We start from the raw sequence: 22,065 nt of genomic DNA, 5'->3' as shown, positions 1-22,065 counted from the left end.
CCCTCCTGACCTGGAGCAGAGAACTTCCTCCTCATTTCCCTGGGATGGGCAAGTGCTGCAAAGAACCCCAGAGCATGGGGAGGGCAGCAATCCCAACCCAGCTCCAGAGGTAGGAGGGGACGGGAAGCCTCCAGATCCTGGAGAAGGGAAGGCTTCAAACACCTTCCAGGGCCTAAAGGGGCTCCAGGAGAGCTGGAGAGGGACTTGGGACAAGGGATGGAGGGACAGGACATAGGGAATGGCTTCCCAATGTCAGAGGGCAGGGCTGGATGGGATATTGGGAAGGAATTATTCCCTGGGAGGGTGCTGAGGCCCTGGCACAGAGTGCCCAAAGCAGCTGTGGCTGCCCCTGGATCCCTGGAAATGTCAAAAGCCAGGTTGAAGCACCCTGGGATAGTGGAAGATGTCCCTGCCCAGGGCAGGGGTGGAACTGGAAGGGCTTTAAGGCCCCAACTTCTGGTTTGACGCACTCGAGCACTTTGGATATTCCACATCTCTCTCCCGAAAATCCCGTGACCCATCCTTACAGCTCCTCTTTTCCAGCTCCTCTGTTACCCTTTCTCCAGGACTTCCCAAGCAGAGGCCCATGGAAAGGCCATGGCCAGATCCAGCTCTGAGGCTGACAAGATAAAGAGTTAAAGCAGGCCAAGCCAAACCTTTGGAAGAAAAAGGCTTCTGCAATAAATCAGATATTAGAAGGCAGGAAGGTGCTGTATAGAGGAATCAAAGTCCGGAACAGGATGTATATAAAGCAAATATTGAACTAACTTTGATAAGACAGAAAAATGGAAGATTTTTGGCGGGGTTGAGCGAAGGCTCAATTTGAACCATTAGAAGTTTCCTGTTTCGCTCGTGCGGGGCGGCTTTGCAGTGATCTATACAATGCATTGTGTGCCTGCTGATTTCCTAGCTGTGAATGGGTCACCCAACATTTTACTTTCCATGCTTTTTTTTTTTGTTGTTTTTTTGGTATTTTTGTCTGTCCTGGAGCACTAAAGCTATTGAAATCCTCCAGGCCTTGCCCATTGGGTGTTTTCTTTCCTACCAAGACATCAAACTGCCCTGAAGGTTTATTTTAAGCCAATTCAATAGGAGGGATCACAGGAGCACCTTGTGGAACGTGTACAATGGGAGCCGAACCCAGGGCTATTCAATTAACAAGTGCTCCATTTCCATGCAATTCCTGTCGGGAATTCTTTAATTAGGCTGGTAATTTATGAAGCTAAAGAGGCACCATTTGTCGGCAGACACGTAAGCAAAGAAATTCCAGATGAGTTCACATGGAAGGAAGAGGAGCTTGTGAAAAGCCAAGGAAAGCTGGAAACCTCTCCAGATACAACCAGACTCACCAAAATGAGATAATTGAGAGCAAGAAACAGGACTAAAACCCCTGACCTGGGATATGTTCAGGAAAATCTACCTCATCTCTCTTAGGAAATGAAACTCAGATAGTTCCGCATCATCTAAACCCTTTCAAAGCATTTTAAACTTTCCATTTTTTCATGGAAAGGGCTGTCCAGCCCTGGCACAGCTGCCCAGGGCAGTGGTGGAGTCCCCATCCCTGGAGGGATTTAAAAGCCGTGTGGATGTGGCACTTGGGGACGTGGATCAGTGGTGGCCTGGGCAGTGCTGGGGGAGTGGTTGGACTGGATGATCTTGGAGAGCTTTTGAGCAATGTGTAAGAACCCTTTCCCTGAAAAATTTTCCCTCATATCCAATCTGTATCTCCCCTGGCCCAGCCTGAGGCCGTTCCCTCTCCTCCTGTCCCTGTTCCCTGCGAGCAGAGCCCGACCCCCCCCCAGCTGCCCCCTCCTGTCAGGGACTTGTGCAGAGCCACAAGGTCCCCCCTGAGCCTCCTTTGCTCCAGGCTGAGCCCCTTTCCCAGCTCCCTCAGCTGTCCCTGCGGCTCCAGACCCTTCCCCAGCTCCGTTCCCTTCTCTGGACATGCTCAATGTCTTGTCCTGTACCTGGAGAAGCCAAAACCACCCCCAGGACTGGAGGTGCCCCAGCAGTGCCAGCACCACCCCAGTGCTGACACAGAAATTCCTGATTTACAGGTGGGAGCCGCTTTCCAAACCCAGCTGCACAGCAAGGGAAAATTCCTGGATTTCAGTCCAGAGTCCATGCCCCAGAAGCTGCTGGTTTATGTGCACACCTGGAATAAGCAAAGCAGGCTGGATTTAACAGGCTGGTTTTACATAACCCCTTCATAAAAACCGAATCGAGCACAAAACCTCCCCGCAACGAATGCAAAAGTGATGGAAAACAGAGCCAGAAAATCAGCTGCAGGCTCAGTTGAACCAGCAAGAATCTGATTCACGCTCAGCTCCTCAGGGAAAGAAGGGCAAGGTGGGATTGCCCTCCCCATGGCAGCCGGATTTTAGATCCATGGATCTTGAAGCTGCATCCTCATTTGTGTGAGCACAAGGAGGAAGGTTTAGCTCCTGTATTTGTAAATCTGCAAATATCAACTTACGCTCACAGCTGCTGAAAAACAGAGACAGCAGCACGAGGCAGATGAATCTTCTTCTAGTTTGAATTTTACCCAATTAAAAGCCAGAGCAAGAAGGTCTAAACCTAAAATAGCGGCTAAAAAAACCCACAAAACCTTAAATTTTTGTATTTTAATTTGAATACAAACTACTCATCTTTCTACCAGTTTAAAGATTTTAAATACAAACCACTCAACGTTTAAAAATTCCAGTTTAGGAACCTGTGAGTTCATTAAAGGAGTCAAAGCCAGGCAGTGGATGGATACTGTTTATTGGTTCTTTCCATCACATCTGGAGTTACAGGTGTAAAAGTCACACAAACTGCAGGTATAAACATGTAAAACAATACAAAAATAAATGGAAAGGTAATTTTGTATTTACTGAGTCAAGTTGTGTAATAAATACGAGAGGCAAAAAGCTTCAATCACACCATTCAGCTGAACTGAAGTTACAGTAGTGTTTGTAAAGAACACGTTTTTAACTTAAAGTTGCAAATATTAAAGCGTTGAGAACTAGTATAAAAGTGAATTTTGGCACATTGTAAAGTGAGAAGTGTTACGTCAGGATCTGGCTGTTGTGTAAAAATGAAGCGATTTCTCACGAGCTCTCTGAGGTACATTTTTAACAACCTAAGATTAGCTGAACCTTGTGATTCTAACAACTCACAGTTTACAATTCACTATACTAGTCACAATTTTTTTTCCCTTTTCAAGAATACCAAAGTATTCCAGAGCTTAAATCTGTGCAAATTCAGACAAGTTTCAATTAAAAAATAACAATAATTTAAAAAAACCCCAACTTATTAGGGAACCCTTACATGCAACTTAACTCCTCCCTGCAAGCCGGTGTGTTAATTGCAAAGTGTAAAACTGGATTAATCCCAAATTGCACAGCTTAATAGGAAATACTCCCAGATTGCAGAGCAGCTCAAGTTGCAAAGGTTCCCCTGCTAAGTTTGTCACATTTGAACCCCTATAACTTCAGTAACTTCTGATCACACTCATTCTCGGTGAGGAGAAAGAAAAAAAAAACACCACCACAAGCTGCTAACAAAGGTCAGCAAAGCGTGGAAACCCCTTGAGGACTCTCTAGCACTTCCCAAGCTCAGGAATGCCTGGACACAAATTTTCCAAGTACAGTAAAAAAGAAAAGGAACAGTGTAATGGCACTTTTGCTGTATCCAAACATCAGTGGGTTAGAAATGGTGCTTTTTTTGTTGCTGTTGTTGTTGTTGTTTTTTAATTATACAGTAGCAGTAAAACGTTCAAACCTCGATCCTTCGGAGTAGCTCCGTCCTCACCTTGACTTCCAAGGAGTGAGGACAGCAAATCCCCTGGGATGGGGGTTCCATACAGTACAAACAGCTCTGACCAGAGTACAAAAGTTACACTCTTCTTAAAAAAAAAAAAAAAAAAAAAAAAACATCAAAAAGCACTGCTGATCGTTAGAATTGACTCCCAAAAAATCAGCAACTGCTCTTCAACAGCAGCAGCATCAGGCATTTACATATTTCAGTCCTCAAAGAGTTTTCTTTTCAACAGTTTAACCATTTGTGCTAATATTTGTCACTAGGTTAAAGTTTTAAGTCCTTTCACCAAAACTGTTTGTTTTTCTTTTTTCCTTTAAAAAAAAGGGGGGTGCAACCCCCGACATCCATTTATTTTGGGGAATAAATGGTGTCATCTGCAAGGCACTACTACATTTCAAGGATACCATTGTCACAGTTTCACTATTTCAGTATTTTTTCTTTTTCTTTTTCTGCTTGAAAGTCACAGTTCAAAAAATAAACAATAAAAATTGAGGTAATCAATTTCTTTCAATACCAAAATACATGAATTGAGCCAGTACCAGTCTGGTGAAAGGTCTTTGTAATACACAGCTAAGACCATAGAGCACATGCAGCACAGGAGAGGAGGGTTCTAGGCCTTTGTTCCGAGCTCTTCTGCTCCAGTTTTTAAGGAACAGCTCAATTTGCACAGTCACACACCAATTATTTCCTTTTTTTTTTGTTCACAGGGCTTGGGAATTCCAGCTGCATCAGCCCCATCCATATTGATCTGAGAGCTGCACAAATTGGAGTTCTTAAAAAGAGTTCAGCAGAGCAAAAATCAGCTACAGCATCTTCATCTATTTTCAATCAATTGCACTTAAATCTACTCTTTTATCGACTCAAGTTGAGACAAAGCCTCCACCACGTCCCTGCTGTCCCAACCACTGGAATTTCTTCCCACATCACATCCCACTAACTCTAGAAATATGGCTTTGCAGATGAGACAACTGGGACTGGAAAAGCTGGGTTTACACGGAGTTAATTGGCAAAGCAATTAGAATTGGGATTTCAATTTCCTAATGCCCCTTTTTATTGCAGTGCTACCACCAGAATTTCGGGGACTCCTAAAAATTCTGGGCTGTGAAATAATTTCATGCAACCAACTGGACTTAGTTGTAAACCCCTGCCAGCCCCCCCAAACCCACTGCTAGCTACCTTTGCTCTACAGGCACTACAGGATATTAAGACTAAGATTTAGCCATGCATAGATAAAACTCACGAGCTTTATCAGGATGCTCCACACTTGTGATCCAGGGAATACCCCAGGAAAGCCTAAAAACACAAACTGATTGCTGGCTTTTACTGGCCTCTAACAGGATACAAGTAGGGTTTTTTTTATATAAAGTCTCGTGGTGTGCAAAAAAAAAAAAACAACATAAAATAAGATATTGAAGTCTTCAACTCAGCTTTTGAAATCTAGGAGGAAAGCAAGGAATGAAACCTTACCAATATTTCTATCCCAGCCTGCAGCACCTGGAATTCCACCTCTGCACTGTGGAACACCCACAGCACAAGCACCCAGCAATGAAGACCAAAACCACCTAAAATGTACTTCAGGTCGTTGAAATTTCACTCATTTCATATTCCAAAGGTAAAAAATACATCTCTTAAGTAAAGCATAAACTCTAATTTAGCCTCAGGTTTGATGGCAGGGGTTAAATCTCATTTTCCTGCCACGGGATGAGGCTGTGCAGACACATTTGAAGTATTTTAAGTGTCCTGCAAGAGATTTTTCATTCCATTTCTTTGCTGTATCACAAACATCTGGTCAGAAAGAAAAGCTGCAGTTGCATTAAAAGACTGAGCTGTCCCTAAGGCAAAGGAATATGAAAACAAAGAATTCCTGCTGGGCTGTTCTCACCTCAATTCTGAACACATGCATGCTACAATAATCTGCTTATTCAAATAAACTCCAAAAATTACCTGTAGGTAGCTGCTAAGGTACTTTATAACCCTTCAGTCAGTGATTTATAAAGTCTCCTCTTAAATTACACTGAATTAAGTCAGGACAGGCTGCCAGCATTCCTGTTCTATCATTCAGGAACTATAAAAATTCTGTTGCAAGTACTTAAAAGCTGATTTCTCATCAGCACAGTGAAATGTTCCGGTGTGCAAACTCTTCTGGAAGCTCCACAAACAAGTTCCTGCCTCTTTCAAGTAACATCATTTGCTGTTTTTTACCTTTGGAAATCACTCATCTTCATGGAAAGGGAATTCTTCAGCTGAAGAATCTCCCCCTTCCCTTGCCTTGCTTAGTTTTTTAGGATTTCAATAAGAATCCTCCAGGGATAATCTAAGCAACAGCAAGGTGCACATTGCAGCCAGTCAGGAAATATTTTTCAGAATCCCAATGACAGCACCGGGAAGAAAATAAGATTTCTCCACTGATCTCACCCTGAAATGTATAAATATCTTTTCTTCTAAAAAAAGTCAGAATTTCAAGTGCAGACTCAAACTGTGCTGAGGTTTTCAGATGGGCTGTGCCCCTGGCAAATGTGGGGGTGGGAGTGTTCCCTCATCCCTCACTTTGGGAACATCCTGACAGCTCTGGGATTAGGGACTCTTCTGAGTTTTTCCCGCTGTTTCCAAAATTTTCACTTTGGGAACGTCCTAGAAACTGTGGGATTAGGGACTCTGAGAAAGCGTTCCCCCATTTCTCGCTTCGGGAACACACCCAACAGCTCTGGGATTAGGGACTCAGAATGAGTTCTTCCCATTGTTCCCCCATTTCTCGTTTTGGGAACATCCTGACAGCTGTGGGATTAGGGACTCGTCTGAATTTTTCCCACTGTTTCCACATTTTTCACTTTGGGAATGCCCTAGCAGCTGTGGGATTAGGTGCTCATCCGAGTTTCTCTCATTGTTCCCCCATTTCTCGCTTTGGGAACATCCCAACAGCTCTGGGATGAGGTGCCCATCTGACCTTTTCCTACTGTTATCCCACTTCTTGCTTTGAGAACATCCTGACAGCTCTGGGATTAGGGACTCTGAGAAAGTGTTCCCCCATTTCTCGCTTTGGGAACACGCCAACAGCTCTGGGATTATGGATTCTTCAGAGTTTTCCCCACTGTTCCCCCATTTCTCGCTTTGGGAACATCCTAACAGCTGTAGACTCAGGGATTCTAAGTTTGTGAATCACTCCCCCATGTCTTGCTTTGGCAACACCCCAACAGCTCTGGGATGAGGTACTCAGTTCTGAACTTTTCCCACTGTTCCCCCATTTCTCGCTTTGGGAACACCCTACCAGCTGTAGATTCAGGGATTCTAAGTTTTTTAGTAATTTCCCCATTTCTTGCTCTGGGAACACCACGACATATGAGAGAGATGGGACTTTTCAGAGTTTTTCCCATTGTTCCCCCATTTCTCACTTGGGGACCACTCCAAGAGCTGTGGGATTAGGTGCTCATCCGAGCTTTTCCCATTGTTCCCCCATTTCTCGCTTTGGGAACACCATGACAGCTCTGGGATTAAGGTCTCTGAGGAAGTGTTCCCCCTTTTCTCACTTTGAGGACAACCTAAAATCTGTGGGATTAGGGACTCTTTTGGATTTTCCCCATTGTTCCCCCATTTCTCGCTTTGGGAACACCCCAACCAACAGCTCTGGGATTAGGGATTCTTCTACATTTTTTCATTATTCCCTTATTTCTTGCTTCAGGAACATCCCAACAGCTCTGGGATTAGGGACTCTTCAGAGTTTTTCCCATTGTTCCCCCATTTCTTGCTTTGGGAACACACCAGCAGCTCTGGGATTAGGGACTCTTCTAGTTTTTTAATTATCCCCCCCCATTTCTCACTTTGGGAATATGCTGACAGCTGTGGCACTGGGGACTCTTCCAAGGTAACGTTCCCCAATTTCTCACTTTGGGAACACCCAAACAGCTGTGGGATTGGGGACTCTTCCAAGTCAAATGTTCCCCCATTTCTCGCTTTGGGAACACCCCCAATCCCACATCCTGAAATCCCCCACTGTTCAGCAACCATTTCCAAGGGACGCCCAGGGATTGTTTGATATCTGCACCACGGCCCAATTCCACAATTACATTCCAACCTTTTAGGAAATAAATCCAGTTTTGCTTCTTTTTCTCCTTCTTCTTCTTCTTCTTCCCACGTTTCCACCACAAGCCAGAGATTCCAGGTGATGCTTTGTACAGTCTGGAATTAAGGTGAAGTGGAAGCAAACCTGACAGTACAAACAGCTAAGCAGTTACCGTGTTAAATGCCAACCTTAGGGGAATGATCCCTTCGTTTGGGAAGGAGTGCTGAAAACAGACATTTCACTCAATTTCTCGTGACCCAGAAGGACAAAACAACATTTTTGGTTCCTGACACAAGGACAGAACCACCCAGGACCCACGTGCTTAAGTCTTCTGCTCAAAGAGATCGTGGTACTCCTGCTCCTCCAGCTCTCTGTTGTACTTCTCGATTTCCCTGTTGGCTTCTTCCAAGTAATCGTTCATGAACTGGTCCATTACTGGTTGGGAAAGGTGAAGGAAGAATATTTGTACAAATGGAATTCAGGAGAAAAGAACACCCAGGTTTGAAGGAAGTGCCAGTCCTGGGACGCCCAGTGAAAGCAGAAATTCAATGTATCACCCTCTGGGAGCCTGCAGGCAGAGCTACCACAGCTCAGTGTTCCCAAGGAATAAAGGAGCTGCACAAGGGATATTTCCCAGCCAGGAGGATGGATGTAAGAACAGCAGAATCATAGCAGGGTTGGATCAGATCTTAGGAAGAAATTCTTCCCTTTGAGGGTGGTGATTGCCCAAAGAAGTTTTTGGACTCCCCATCCCTGGAAGGTGTTGGAACAAGATCAGCTTTAAGGTCCCTTCCAGCCCAACCTATTCTGTGGCTCTGTGAACACATTTACAGCGGTTCTGCTGAAGCAGAAGTCTAAAACTCCACCCAAAATTCAAATCCCCCAGAAAGGGTTAAGCAGGGCCTGCAGCTTTCACTGTAAACCACCAAGGGAGAGGTGGAGTGAAGAATCCTGGAATGGCTTGGGTTGGAAGGACCTTAAAATCTATCTCATTCCACCCCCTGCCATGGAGCAGGAACACCTCCCACTATTCCAAGTTGCTCCAAGCCCCATCCAACCTGGCCTTGGACACTTCCAGGGATCCAGGGGCATCAATAACTTCTCCAGTGAATATTGAAGTCCAAGTTTGCTGTTGAGTTTCGTACCCTGCAGAGAGGAATTTTCTGGTTTAAAATTTCAAAGCTATGCCACAGGGCATAGAAAATAACTGTCCTTATTCCAAAGCAGCATCACAGAACCCACCTGGATTTTTGTCAAGTTTGGTTATGGTGAAAAATAAACCAGGAATATAAAACCAATTTGGAAGTTGGTGACCAAACCAAGAAAAAAAGCAACAGAAAGTTATGAAAATGAGAGAATCACCGAATGATTAAGGCTGGAAAAGCCCTGTGAGATCATCAAGTCCAGCTGTTAATCCAGCACTGCCACAACCACCACTAACCTGTGTCCCCAGGTGGTGAGCAAGGACAACAGGAATACGCTGGAACTTTGGCAAGAAGTGCCAGGGCAATACTAAGAACAAAAATATGATTGTTTCCACTTGAGTGTGTGCACACATAAAACTACATTCATTTGGAAGTTTTATCAGTCATGCCCAGGCATTCAGTGCTATTACAGCACTATTTGGTTTGAAAAATATTTCTTTGACAAGCTGTGGTCCAAAAATTATTCCCTGTGTGAGCTCATGGGCAGTTTGGGGTTTGTTTTGTTGGTTCCATTCTGCTGCTGAGATCTTATCTCTCAGAAAGGGTTTTAACACTAAGCTTTAGCTGGCAAGGAACTGGTTCTTTATCATATCTCCTTTGGCACTTTACATTTCAGAGCTGCAATTTGTTCCCTACTTAAAACCTCCCCCCAAACCCCCAATTTTAAAGGATACATGGATGATAATCCATTTTGTCACCAAAAAAATTCACAAATTGAGTCCCATTGTAGAAATAACCAGCTGGAAGTGGATCCAAGTGGCGTTTCACCTGCAGTAAGAAAGAATTTAAATTAAACATCTGTAGGGACAATCCTTACAAACTTAAACAGATAAAAGAAAATGGAAGGGCCATTACAGCAACCAAAGATGTCCAATTTTACACCTCCTGCTTTCCAGAGCAAACCTGGAGCTCTGAGATCAGATTTATATCTCAAATCCCTCCTGGACAGCTTCAGTTGTGCTCCAAGTACCTCTAAAGACAGTAAGTGCTGCAATAATTCAGTGCTCAGCACACTTGTTGTGGCAGGTGTGGCAGGTGCTCTGTCATCCAGATGGATATTTTAAGGGAAATCAGCCAAAAGAAAGGGGTTTAAGTTATTGCTTTTACTCACGTGAATGTTTTTTATTTCCTGAAGGGTTAACATTCCTCTGGTTTTCAGGGCTTTCCTCTGAGGTTTCTGTACGAAGAATGAGACTCCAGTTATGTGACTACAGAGTGACAATGTGATACCATACCTTAGTTAGTTTAAAAATAAATTCAAATTAAAAAAAAAACAAACAACCCAAACCACCAAATAGAAACATGTATTTCAAAAATTATTTTCTGAAGTTATTCAATTCTGTGAAGGCATTCACAACTATGTTCTGAAAACAAAAGTAAAAATTCACTGATCTTACAGAAAACACTTAGAAATTAAAAATTCCTTCAGTATTTTAAACAAGACAATTTAAATACAGCTTTCCTGTAAGAAAACTGGCACAGGAACAGAAAAACAACTTAATTTTGAGTCTGAGAAATTCTGTAATCTCTTTCTTTCCTGCAGCATGTGGTAACTCTCAGAGCCATCTGAAACCCTCAATTAGCCATGACTGTACAAAAAGTGTTTATAGTCTTGAATTGCTCAAAGAGGAAACACTTCACACTTGAGATAAGCATTTGAAGTTCCAAGTTTTCATAAAATTTAAGTAGTGTTCCATAGAGAGCTTTTTTACATGGAAAAGCATTTGTCTCCATATATTACCCCCGTGGTAAGTACAGAGCATGAGATAATCAGCACAGAAAATGGATTAATTCCCTGAATTAATACAGGGGAACAGGAGATGAGAAGCTGAGCATCTCAGAAACTCAAAAACCTCAGAAACTTTAGAACCTTAGCAACTGCTCCAGCCACTGCTCCAGCCACAGTCTGCAGGAAACACTTTTCCCTTCCTACACAAATTCTTGGAGATACTGTACAAATCCTAAACTATAAAGAAGTAATCTGGAGCATTTTCAACTAACAGATGTTCCAAAAAGTTCCACTGGCACAGGTTTCCCAGAGAAGCTGTGGCAGCCCCTGGATCCCTGGAAGTGCCCAAGGCCAGGTTGGACAGGGCTTGGAGCAGCCTGGGATAGTGGAAGGTGTCCCTGCCCATGGCAGAGGGTGGGACTGGATGGGATTTAAGGTCCCTTCTAACCCAAACCATTCCAGGATTCTATGATCTATGATTCTATCCATCAGCTGTGGCAGTCCCTGTGTGCAAACTGTGCCTTCTGAGCTTCCTACAACAGCCACATTCTGTGTTCCCTACTCCAGCTCCTACTGCATGGATACACCAGCCATGCAGAAGTACACTTGATTAATTAAGGACGACAAAATGAACAGGACTCTACCCTCCATTTCAGTGGATTACTTCCAAGGAGGTTTAATTCAGTGAATCAAAACAGATTTTCAGCTTTGCCAGTGTTCAGGTACTTCAAGATTTATTTCATAGCACACTTCAGCCCTTGGCAATCACAGCTCAGCTAAATCACCCTGTGTTTATCCTGGACATAATCCATTTGCTCAAGCATTCAAGAGCAGATCAATCCATGAATAAACTGTAGCAAGCACTAGAACAATACAGAGATTACAACACACATCTGTAAACTCTTGGTCCCCTTTCTGAAATACATTTGCACCCTTGAATGTCAATACCTTGGTAAGAAGAAAAAAGAGATGAAGAAACCCAAATGCTTCATGGAGACACTTGGATTTTTCCTTTGGTTGTTAAGAAATGCCAAGCACTGAACAAAAGGAAACCTGCCCACAAACCTGTTTTGCAGTTTCTCTGAGCCAATCTTTGATATCCTCTTCCTTCAGGGAGCAGCCAATGAACACAAGGAAGTATTCCTGTTGACTGCTGCAGTCTCTGGGATCACTTCTGGAATCAGGAGGAGTTGGCCCCTCCGGAACAGGCACCAGGCTTAGGGAATTTGCTGATGTGTTGTGACAGACTTCAATGACTTTATCAGCATCTACCAAGGAGAAGACAGAAAGAAGGGCCTGATAATTGCTAATCTAATCTAACATCAACACTGGTGCAGACAGAATCCAGCACAGAAATACATTTTTGAATACCCATAACATGCAGTGTGATCACAACACCTCAGGAGTAATTTGCCCTTACCTGAAAACTTCACTTTGCCCATGATGTGATAGATGTTTCCAGAAAAAGGACTTGGCTTGAGCAATGACTTAATTGCTGTTTGAAACAGAAGACAAACAGATTATCTCAACTTATTTTTCTCCTCCTTGCTGCAGCTTCTGGTAAAACCTGTGCAACTGATCTCTAATCCACATCCCAGTGCTTCCAAGCGAAAAGCTGCCATGTCCCTTGGAGTCCCACTATGTAACGCTTCTTTATTTTCTCATTCTTTGCTCTGGGGTTTGGGAAATAACATGTGTTTGGCATAAGGAACTCCTACAGTGTGTGTGGAAAGGAAAATCCTCCTCTCTGACACTGCTTGGCTAAGGAAAAGAGGAGAGGCTTGATAATGTATCTACTCTAGAGCTGAGCCTGTTTTCTAGTAGCTACAAAGAATTATTTGGCATAAAAAGCAGAAGCTGATGGTCACTTATAAAACTGTATTTCAACACTATCAAATACAATTAAACATAGAATAAAAAGCAAACACAGGAAGTTGTCTCAGTCCTAGAAACCAAAAATTCAGTTAGATTTTCATCTGAACAAAAAGCACGGGACAATTCTCCAGAGCAGACACTAAGGAACAGAATTTACTGTACTTTTAGGAAGGAAAGCTGAGTTTTCAATTAAAAGTTCACTTCAGCAGTGATTAAATAATTGTGTTACGTCAGTGCCTTCCTTCCCCTCTATCCCTCAGCATCCCAAACTTGGATTTCCATCAAGTCAGGCAAAGTTCATTGGTACCTTTACACTTGGTGACGAATCGTGTTTTCTCCAGAGGGCGACTGAACCACACACAGATCTGAACCATGGGAGGGAACACAGGCCCAGCCCCGTATGTGCCCTCGTACCTGGAGACAAAAACAAACACCTTCAGTGGACAGAAATCACAGGAGCTTGTGCTTCTCATCCAACAAACAACATCTGTTCTTTCATCACAGCTGAGCCTTGCCCTTAAGATGGAAAATATTGAGCTTTCTTCTCCATGAAAATGCTACCAACAGCATTAGGTTGGTCAAAGCACTCAGGATTCCTTTTTATAGAACCATGGAATGGTCTGGGTTTGAAATGACCTTAAAGATCATCCAGTCCCACCCTCTGCCATGGGCAGGGACACCTTCCACCAGCCCACATTGCTCCAAGCCCCGTCCAACCTGGCCTCAGACACTTCCAGGGATCCAGGGGCAGCCACAACTTCTCTGGGCACCCTGTGCCAGGGCCTCCCCACCCTCACAGGAATTTTCCCTAATATCTAATCTAAATCTCTCTTCTTTTAGCTTAAAACCCTTCTCCCTTGTCCTGTCACCATCTACCCATGTACAAACTCACTCTACTCCTTTTTTATGAGCCCTCTGTAGGTACTGGAAGGCTGCAATAAGATCTCCCTGGGTGCTTCTGATGCTCTTCCTGCTGCTCTTTTTCTTCCACACTACCCAGATACAATTCTTGCATACCATCACCAAATAAATCAACAGCTGTCCAAAAGTTTGAAATATTTTCTTTTCCTGCTCTCTCTCTTTGGCTCCATGCAATCCACAAGCAGCTCTGACATCCCAAGCCTTGTGCTGGTTTACTCCAGCAGCTTTACTTGGCTACTTGCATCCAATTTAGAAGCAGATTTATGAATAAAGAGATGTATACCCATAGAGGACTGCAAGGTATGATAAATAAATGATGTTTCCAGCACAGAGACCGGTCAGCCAGGAGTTATGATGGCTGACAGCTTCAGATTTCTGCCAAAAAGGTGCAGCACAGATAACTGCAACAAGATGCGTGAAGAGCCCTGAGCCAGGAGAAACGTCTCGGTGTTCAGTGGAAAGTGTGGTGCCACGTGGGTTTGTGCCTCAGCCTGTGCCAAGGCTGTCAGTGAGGTTCCTGGGTTTTATGAATAATTGTTCTGCTAATGGCCAGACTGACAGAGCAAGTTCATTCCAGTAATGCTGAATAGCTGTCAGGATGAAATTACTCCAGTCATTATTGACCTCACCCATCCCAATCCTTCCCAGTTTATTCCCAGAGGGTTCTTGCCTATTCTTCTAGAAAGCAACAGTAATCTTGCCATTGATTTAAGTGGTGGCCAGAAAGGAGCCTTTTCCCCCATAAAAGGGCAGCAATCGTGTATCCACTAAGAATAATCATCAGCTCTCTTAAAAATGATTTACAAAGCTGCTGCCTGTTCCAAATGAGTAGTCTTGGAAAAAAAAATATAAATGAAGTCAGTGAAACATTTTAATCTTCAAGTTAATTAGAAAAATAGTTTTAATACTTCTCAGTCTAGATACTTGCCAGCCAGGGTACATTAAATATCGAGCTCTCATCATGTGAGGATTTGAAAAACTGCTTTCTGCGAGAATCAATTCAATATCCTCGTTCCTGTAAAGAGATAAAAATGAAGATTTTTAATTTTCTAAGTTAAATAAAATGGCCACTATCTACTGACATAAAACATAATGTGCTAGTGACAGTAAAATTAAGAGCATTTTTCCTTTAGTATGGCAGTAACAGTAACATAAATCACACTCTGCAAACAAAACACATTTCCTAATCCCCATATTTATATGCCCATAAATGTAAAGGGAAAATCCCTTTTGCACAAGAAGCAATTAAGAAAAATCTGCATTTCCTTCCTATAAATCACCAGAGTAAAAGCAAGAGAACAGAAGTTTCTGAGTGCTCATGGCCCACGTGCCAAAAGCAATAAATCCTGATTAACGTTACCTCGTTACAATTCCATTTTCTGCCAGGATGAAGGAAACTCCAGGATTTGCTGCTCGGATCAGGCTCTGCAGCTGCACGAGGAGTGGGTGCCTCTGCTCTGTGGCATGACTTGTGAAAACCACGTTACTCACCAGTCCTGTAGAAGGAAATCAGGGGATAATTTACACAGCTCAGGCTGTAAACAGTGACTAATAAACCATCCAGTGATATTCCAACCATTTTTCTCTTATTTTCCTTCCCTCTCACTACATTCTTTCATTAAAGACAAAAAAAAAAATACACTACAACAAAAAAAACCAAGCAGGGAATCTTTCATCTAACAGAAGCCATTTAGACTCAACCCAAAGAATCAATTAATTAAAATAATAAATCCATACAAGAATCAATTTGAGCAGGACTAGCTTCAAAAAAAAAAAGAACACTAAACTGTAAAGTCTCTTGGCAAATTCAACATGCAATAAGAGACAGCTAAAAATCACTATTTTGGACACTCAGTTGCCACTTCCAAAAATAGGAGAAGGGTCTAGAGTTATTTTTTGTCTTTAAAAGACTTCAAAAGGGTATTCAGACAGCAAAACTGAACCCATGAGGCATCAAAAAGTTAACAGAAAATCATCCAATTAATTTCAGTTATAGGATCCCTGCTTTCCAATTTTACATGATTTGAGTTTCAGCCCAGTTCCTCAAAGAAATTGCAGTGCCAGCACTGAGTGACTCCCTAGGATGGCTGTATTGTCCTGAATGTGTGAGGGATGGAGAGCAAATGGAAAGGAAACGGCCTCAAGTTGTGCCAAGGAAGGTTTAGAGGCGGTATTAGGAAACATTGCTTCATGGAAAGGGTTGTAAAGTCCTGGCACAGCCACCCAGGGCCGTGGTGGAGTCCCCATCCCTGGAAGTATTCAAAAAACACGTGGATGTGGCTCTTGACACGGTGTCATGGGGAACTGGGCAGTGGTGCTGGGTTCCTGACTGGACTTGATGATCTTAGAGGTCTTTTCCAACCTAAAGAATTCTCTAATTTTACAATAAATGTTATTTCTTTGCTCAAGGTGTGCAGCCCTGTTCTGACACTCTCCTGTGACTGTAAGCAGAGTGGAAGGAAGAACAGAAAAACTCCAATATCCATGAACAACTGCGCCAGGATGCATTTCCTCTGCCTCCAACTATTTAAAGCAAAAATGTAACAACTGATCACACCCGATCTGCTGCCTGAAGTAATTCCTGGTCTTTACACAAGTCTTAAATCACATAAATCCATGCAGAGGCTACTCTACACACAAATTCCTGCACCAAATATTTCTGGGGCACTTCCATCATACCACACACTCCCAGTCACTGCTCTTTGCACTGACCCTTCCAAGCCAGAACTTAATATTAACAGCACAAATCTCCATAATTGTATTTCTCTTCTTTTTTAACCTTGCACAGAAGTTTCCACTCCAATTTCAGCAACATCCATGTCTTCTCCAAAACACAGCTGCTCTTGGAGAAGAGGGAAAAGGGAAGGAGAACACCAAGCACCCTTTGAAATTTAAGCCACGTGCAGGCTTGAAATGATATCAAATTTGGGGATATTAATCATGAAATTAAAAGCATGAATAAGATAATCATGCCATGAATAAGCTAATAATTCCATCCCTGGAAATGTTGCAGGCCAGGTTGGACAGAGCTTGCAGCAGCCTGGGATAGTGGAAGGTGTCCCTGCCCATGGCAGGAGGGTGGAATGAGACAAGCTTTGAGGTCCCTTCCAACCCAAACCATTCTGGGATTCCTGAATCACCCACACCACCACCCTGTGGTTGTGCTACAGAGATGCCACCAACTCCATGTGACAATTGCCAGCATCATGCCTGGGAAAGTATCCGTAATTGTCAAAGATTAAGCTGGAAAAGCTTAAGTTAAAAAAAGATTCAGGAAAAAGCGTACCTATCAAGTCCCACACCTCTGCATCTCATCTCCTCCTCACCACCCCTGCTCCTTCTCCATCAATCTCCCCTCCCTTCGTGCCTGGCCCAGGGCACTACCTGTCATTCCTGACTGGAAACTCCCACACAACCTTGGAAGCAGGAGAAGCCTGCTCAGAGCCCAGGAACCTGCGAGCTCTGGCTCTGCTCACACCCAGGTATAAATCCTGGAGGTGTTGGTACCACACAAACATTGCCCTGTGCGAGCAAGCACCAGTTCATGACCTTGAGCTGAGGGACAGGGAGCGTAATCCAACAGAAAAGGAACTTCCTGAGAACTGAAAGGTGCCTACACAGCTTTAGGAATGAACCAATTTGACCTCTTCCATTTGAACCATCACTGCCATCTCTGTTTCTAAGAGGTGCATTTTGAAGACCACCCAGTTTTGTTCAATTCTTTATTTAGACACTCCTCTAAAGAAAAGAGCCCTTGCAGCCTGGGGAATAGCGTGTTCAATGGAAGCAGGAAAGGAACAGGAGGGATGGATTAAAAATACACACGCTTGATGAAAATAATGGCTCCTCTTTGCTCCTAAACTTACAATGGGCATATTTTTAACAATGGTGATGTCCTAATTTGCATTCTATATGAAATTGTTTCACAAGGGATGCCAGGGTGCCCCTAGACTAGGAAGGTATCATCTTACAGCTTCTGTGCAAGAACAAAAGAAAGGAAAAAGAGACCAAAAAGAAAAGAGAGACAGGAGGAAATTACAGCACAGAGATGGTGGCAGGATTTTTTGGAGAAGTTTAAGCAAGTATGCACGGGATACTCGTGTTGGTCACTCTGCTCAAGGCTTTGTCAGCTCTCCCCAGTCCCCAGCTGTCTCTGTGAGTCTTGGGGCTCTCCCAACAGAAATGTTAGAAAATGTCACGTTGATAACATGCCCAGGGACCCCTTTGTTAGAGAGAAAGGCAGTGACAGAAGAGCCCTGGAAAGCAGCAGCAAAAGGCAAACCCAAGTTGCTCCCCATATCTGGAAGACAGTTGTGGGGAGAAGGTCCAGATCCAAAGTCTAATTAATTCCTACTTGCCTATGGCTGCACTTGGCTTTTTTTATATCCACAAGGTTCTGTTTTCAGATCTATACAATGCCCAGTACAACACAGTCTTGGCCCACTGGTGACACAGCAACACAAACAACAATGTTGGGGTGCACAGCATTCCAAAAACGTGAACCAGTATCTTTTAAAGTGAATGTCTCATTAAATCTTGCTGTTGTTGCACCAAAAACGAATTCTCAGGTATGTGAAACCATCATGAATTCCCTCTCAATTGTCCAGAGAATCTGTAGCTGTCCCATCCCTGGAAGCGTCCCAGGCCAGGTTGGACAGGGCTCGGAGCACCCTGGGACAGTGGAAGATGTCCCTGCCTGTGGAGAGGGTGGCACTGAAAGGTCTTTAAGGTCCCTTCCAACCCAAACCAATCTGTGATTCTACGAATTAGGCAGATGTAAATTTTCTATTACACACATGACACAATTCTGCATTTGTCTGGAAAGTTTAAGTGTGCCACATCTCACTTCAAAGCAGACTTCTCCTCCTCAACCTTTGAAACAAAAATTGCCCCTATTTATGTGAAACAATTTCTTTACACGAAGGGACCTCTCGGCCATCTGATTTCACATTCTGTATCAGAAAACTGGATGACAACACTTTGCAATGTGCAGAAATGATTCCCTGCCAGAAGAACATTCCTCTGATCTCCAGTATTTGTAATTCTTGCAGTATTTTGACTGTAAGAAAATTAGCTACTCTTGTCCCAGGCATTTAGCAGTTTCTCCTTCAACAACGACCAATTCTCACCCAATAAGGTCTGTACAAATTCACTTTAAGAAAACCAAAGCTTTGAGTATTTATTTATTCTTTCATAAAACAAAGAGGCATTTTTGCATTTCTAACTTCTCTGTAGTTATTGATAACTCTTTATATTCTTAACATTCTCCTGCTCTCTTCAAATTAACCCGTGGCTGTACACATGGTAAGTTTCCCCAATTTAGAGCACCAACATTTTTCTCCAGATAAAATACTGATCTATATAACAGCACCTACTTTCTGTCCAGCTTGCTCACAACTTCATTCTTTTGGGCTCCCTTCACACATGAAAAAGAGGTGGCACAACTCTGGCAGCCAAGCAGAGCACTCAGAGTTTAAGCAGCCACAAGAAGAGCACAACATCCTACTCTGATTTTCCTCTGAACACAAAATACATCCAACCTGGCCTTGAACACTTGCAAAGATGGGGCAGGGATTTGAGGGCAGGTGAGGAAGGATCATATCTCACTTATGCCAACACCTGCTCTAATTTCCAAGCCTGACAAGGAGGACAATGCAGCCAATGACCCTCCAGGCCACACTATGAGGAGGACTTGGGGAACAAGGTCACCCCCTCATTTTTCCCTTTCTAATACACCAGAAATGAAAAGAATTCCATTTCCTCACACCTCACCAAAGGAGGGCAGAACTCAAATCCAATCCATTTCACTCCCAGTTACAACAGTTCAAGGTGAGCAGTTAAACTCAAGGTCTTAGGAAACCAATCCTGCAGATGAGGACTTCAAAATGGATCATGCTCCAGAATTTTCCATCCTCTGCCTGTGATGTTTGATAGTGTAGGCAGAGATTGTTCTTACCTCCAAGAGTTTATCATGACCCTTTGGCTACGTGTATTAAGAGCACAAAATAATAAACACAGGTATTTATTTGGCAACATGGCTCAGTTATTGTTCTGTAGAGCTCCGAGTCAAGAAAAGTGACACATACCTTGTGAACACTGGTCCAAGAACTTGGGAAAAAGAAGCCTAAAAAACCAAAAAGTTCACATATCAAGAATGGATATTATTATTTAAGTAAAACATTTACATTCACTTGGATGCTGACAGAGTCTCACGAACCAAACCATTTTCATGCTTCTTTTCCTCAATCCACATAACTCGACATCCTCACAAGTTATGTCCTTCAGCACTTTTCCCCCAAAAATCAGTTTTGCAGATGGTTTTAATTCTCCAACAGATTTAAGAGCTAATGCCCACCATGCAATTTATTCTGTGTTCTAAGGAGTCAGAAATGCTTCAATGTCATTTTAATTCTTATATAAACAATAGGAATTTAAAGTTTGCCTTAAAGAATTGTGCCTTTCACAGAGTGGGAACTTTCCACAGAAAGACTGGATGTACAGAATGTCAATTTCTGCTTTTGTGTCAGACAAGTGACCATTATTTCCATGAGCTTTATCATGGACACAAAAGCTCTAGAGAGTATTTTACCTGTTCCCTTCAACTCCCTCTCCCCTACCCTAACTCAGAATGGGGAAAAGCTTCATCCCATGCTCATGGAAGAGCTGGATCTCTACAGTGATGGACTCTGAGGCAGGAAAGGGGTTTGATTTTCTTGAGTGCAAGTTTCAAGCCAGACATTAAATCCACTCTTCTCCATTCTCACAGTGAAATCACCAAAGCTTCCCAACTGCAAGGTTTGCCACTGGCACTATGTGGCTACTTGGTAAATTCTTATCAGAACAAACTCCAAAGCAAAACATAAATAATCTACAGCACAGGCTGAGCCTCTTCCTTCAATTGCTTCTGCACTTCAGGAGACAAACAGTATTAAAGGACTGCAGGCTGCTGCTGCTGCTAGAAACACTACTCAGTACCATGACTAGTAACACGTTAGTAAGTTAAAAATAAAACAGAAATGGAACTTGTCTTTCCTATAATTATGGAAAGAACAAGTTTGAACAGCACTCCAGCACCAATTCACCAATATTTTATGTCGTTTTTATTATGTATTTGGAATCTTTGTCACGGAGATAAGAAGAAGCAGCAAGGTAAGGTCTATGTATTGACTACTGCAAAGCACAAGCAGCACATTCGTTAGTGTTTAAGAACAGCCAGGAAATTTCAGGAATGCACTTTTAGAAACTGCTTGGGCAGTTCACCTCTAAGCTGTGATGCATGGTTTGATCACGAACAGAAGCAGTGCTACCAACTCCAAAAACTCTAACTGCTGGAACTTACTTTGATCAAATCAGCTGCAAGGCATAATTAAAAAATTGGAGGGTTACAATTTTACAGATAGGTCTAAGAAGTTATTTCCATGTTTGTTGAAGTCTGGAGCACACACATTTACTATGAAACAGCAACCATACCACACTATTTCGAAAGGTCAGTGACTTGGCTCTGCGACCATTTCCTCCCCACCCTGACTCTGCAGTAACCCAGGATATCAGATTTTAACACTTGCAACGCTTTGGCTTCCGTTCTTTGTCATTCTCTTCCCCATTTAAGGGATTGTTTCCCTTAAATTTCATATTTTAAACCTGCAAAGTCTTTTTTAACATCTAAAAGTAGTGGCAGAATCAATAACCCAAACTGAGATGCACGTCTCAATTTTTAATCTGGCTTACAAAAAGATTGTAAGAAAGAGAATTATTCAGAGGACAACTGACTGTACAATTGTTACAAACTCCTTAGCAGGAGGATTTGTATTTAAGCAATCTTTGTTTAATCTTCTAGGAGCTGAACTTTAATTGGTATTCTATACAATTATATATCCAGTGGAAACCAAGTGCCACGCTGATAAACCTAACAGCACTTCCAAGTTCCTCCAAGATGGATTATTAAGCAGTTTTATGGGACTTAAGTCAGTTCAGCAGCCTTTAACCATTATATATCACTAACTATTATAAAAGTGAATCAAAAATCTGTATTTTCAAACTTGAAGAAATACTCCAAAGCACACCTGTGCTCCATGTAGCAGCTCAGAGGCTCCACACAGGTATTGACTGCTCCAATGATGAAAGAAGACTTCACATCTGGGTCAGGGTGAGTCTGCAGAGCTTGCACAACATCAATGACATCAGTGTATCTGCAGGAAACCGAAATGAAAAATGGGTTCAGAGAACCGGAACGACACAGTTCCCCATCCAGGAGGAAATCGATCGCTTGGAGGAAGGTTGGATTTCTTAAAGAGCTACCAAAACAGATGGAGAGCAGCTCAGAACTTGGCAAATCCAGACAAATTAAGCAAACCCAGATAAATCAAGCTGATTGGAAGCTGAATTAAAAATAAATTATTAACAACTCAGAGAAAAACCGTGCAAACTTTGCACTGAACAACTGACAAGTCCTGCTTGCAGGAAGCACAAAAAGCACA

General features: G+C 42.8%; 1 protein-coding gene across 1 annotated transcript in view; it reads right to left on the bottom strand.

The window, feature by feature from the left end:
* Positions 1 to 2,746: 2,746 nt before the first annotated feature.
* Positions 2,747 to 22,065, bottom strand: part of C5H20orf194 (chromosome 5 C20orf194 homolog) — a 74,770-nt gene continuing 55,451 nt past the window's right edge. The window contains exons 28-37 of the mRNA XM_032110536.1: positions 21,652 to 21,777; positions 19,675 to 19,712; positions 14,949 to 15,084; positions 14,517 to 14,603; positions 12,975 to 13,081; positions 12,213 to 12,287; positions 11,858 to 12,060; positions 10,175 to 10,240; positions 9,738 to 9,831; positions 2,747 to 8,293 (exon numbers count right to left, since the gene is read on the bottom strand). Coding sequence (XP_031966427.1) covers positions 8,181 to 8,293; positions 9,738 to 9,831; positions 10,175 to 10,240; positions 11,858 to 12,060; positions 12,213 to 12,287; positions 12,975 to 13,081; positions 14,517 to 14,603; positions 14,949 to 15,084; positions 19,675 to 19,712; positions 21,652 to 21,777 — 1,045 coding nt within the window. The 3' untranslated portion in view covers positions 2,747 to 8,180. The remainder of the gene's footprint in view (positions 8,294 to 9,737; positions 9,832 to 10,174; positions 10,241 to 11,857; positions 12,061 to 12,212; positions 12,288 to 12,974; positions 13,082 to 14,516; positions 14,604 to 14,948; positions 15,085 to 19,674; positions 19,713 to 21,651; positions 21,778 to 22,065) is intronic.

The sequence above is a fragment of the Corvus moneduloides genome, chromosome 5, assembly GCF_009650955.1.
Source record: "Corvus moneduloides isolate bCorMon1 chromosome 5, bCorMon1.pri, whole genome shotgun sequence".
Classification (NCBI taxonomy): Eukaryota; Metazoa; Chordata; class Aves; order Passeriformes; family Corvidae; genus Corvus; species Corvus moneduloides.
Note: the sequence above shows the minus strand (reverse complement) of the source record. Positions and strands in the feature narration are given on the sequence as shown.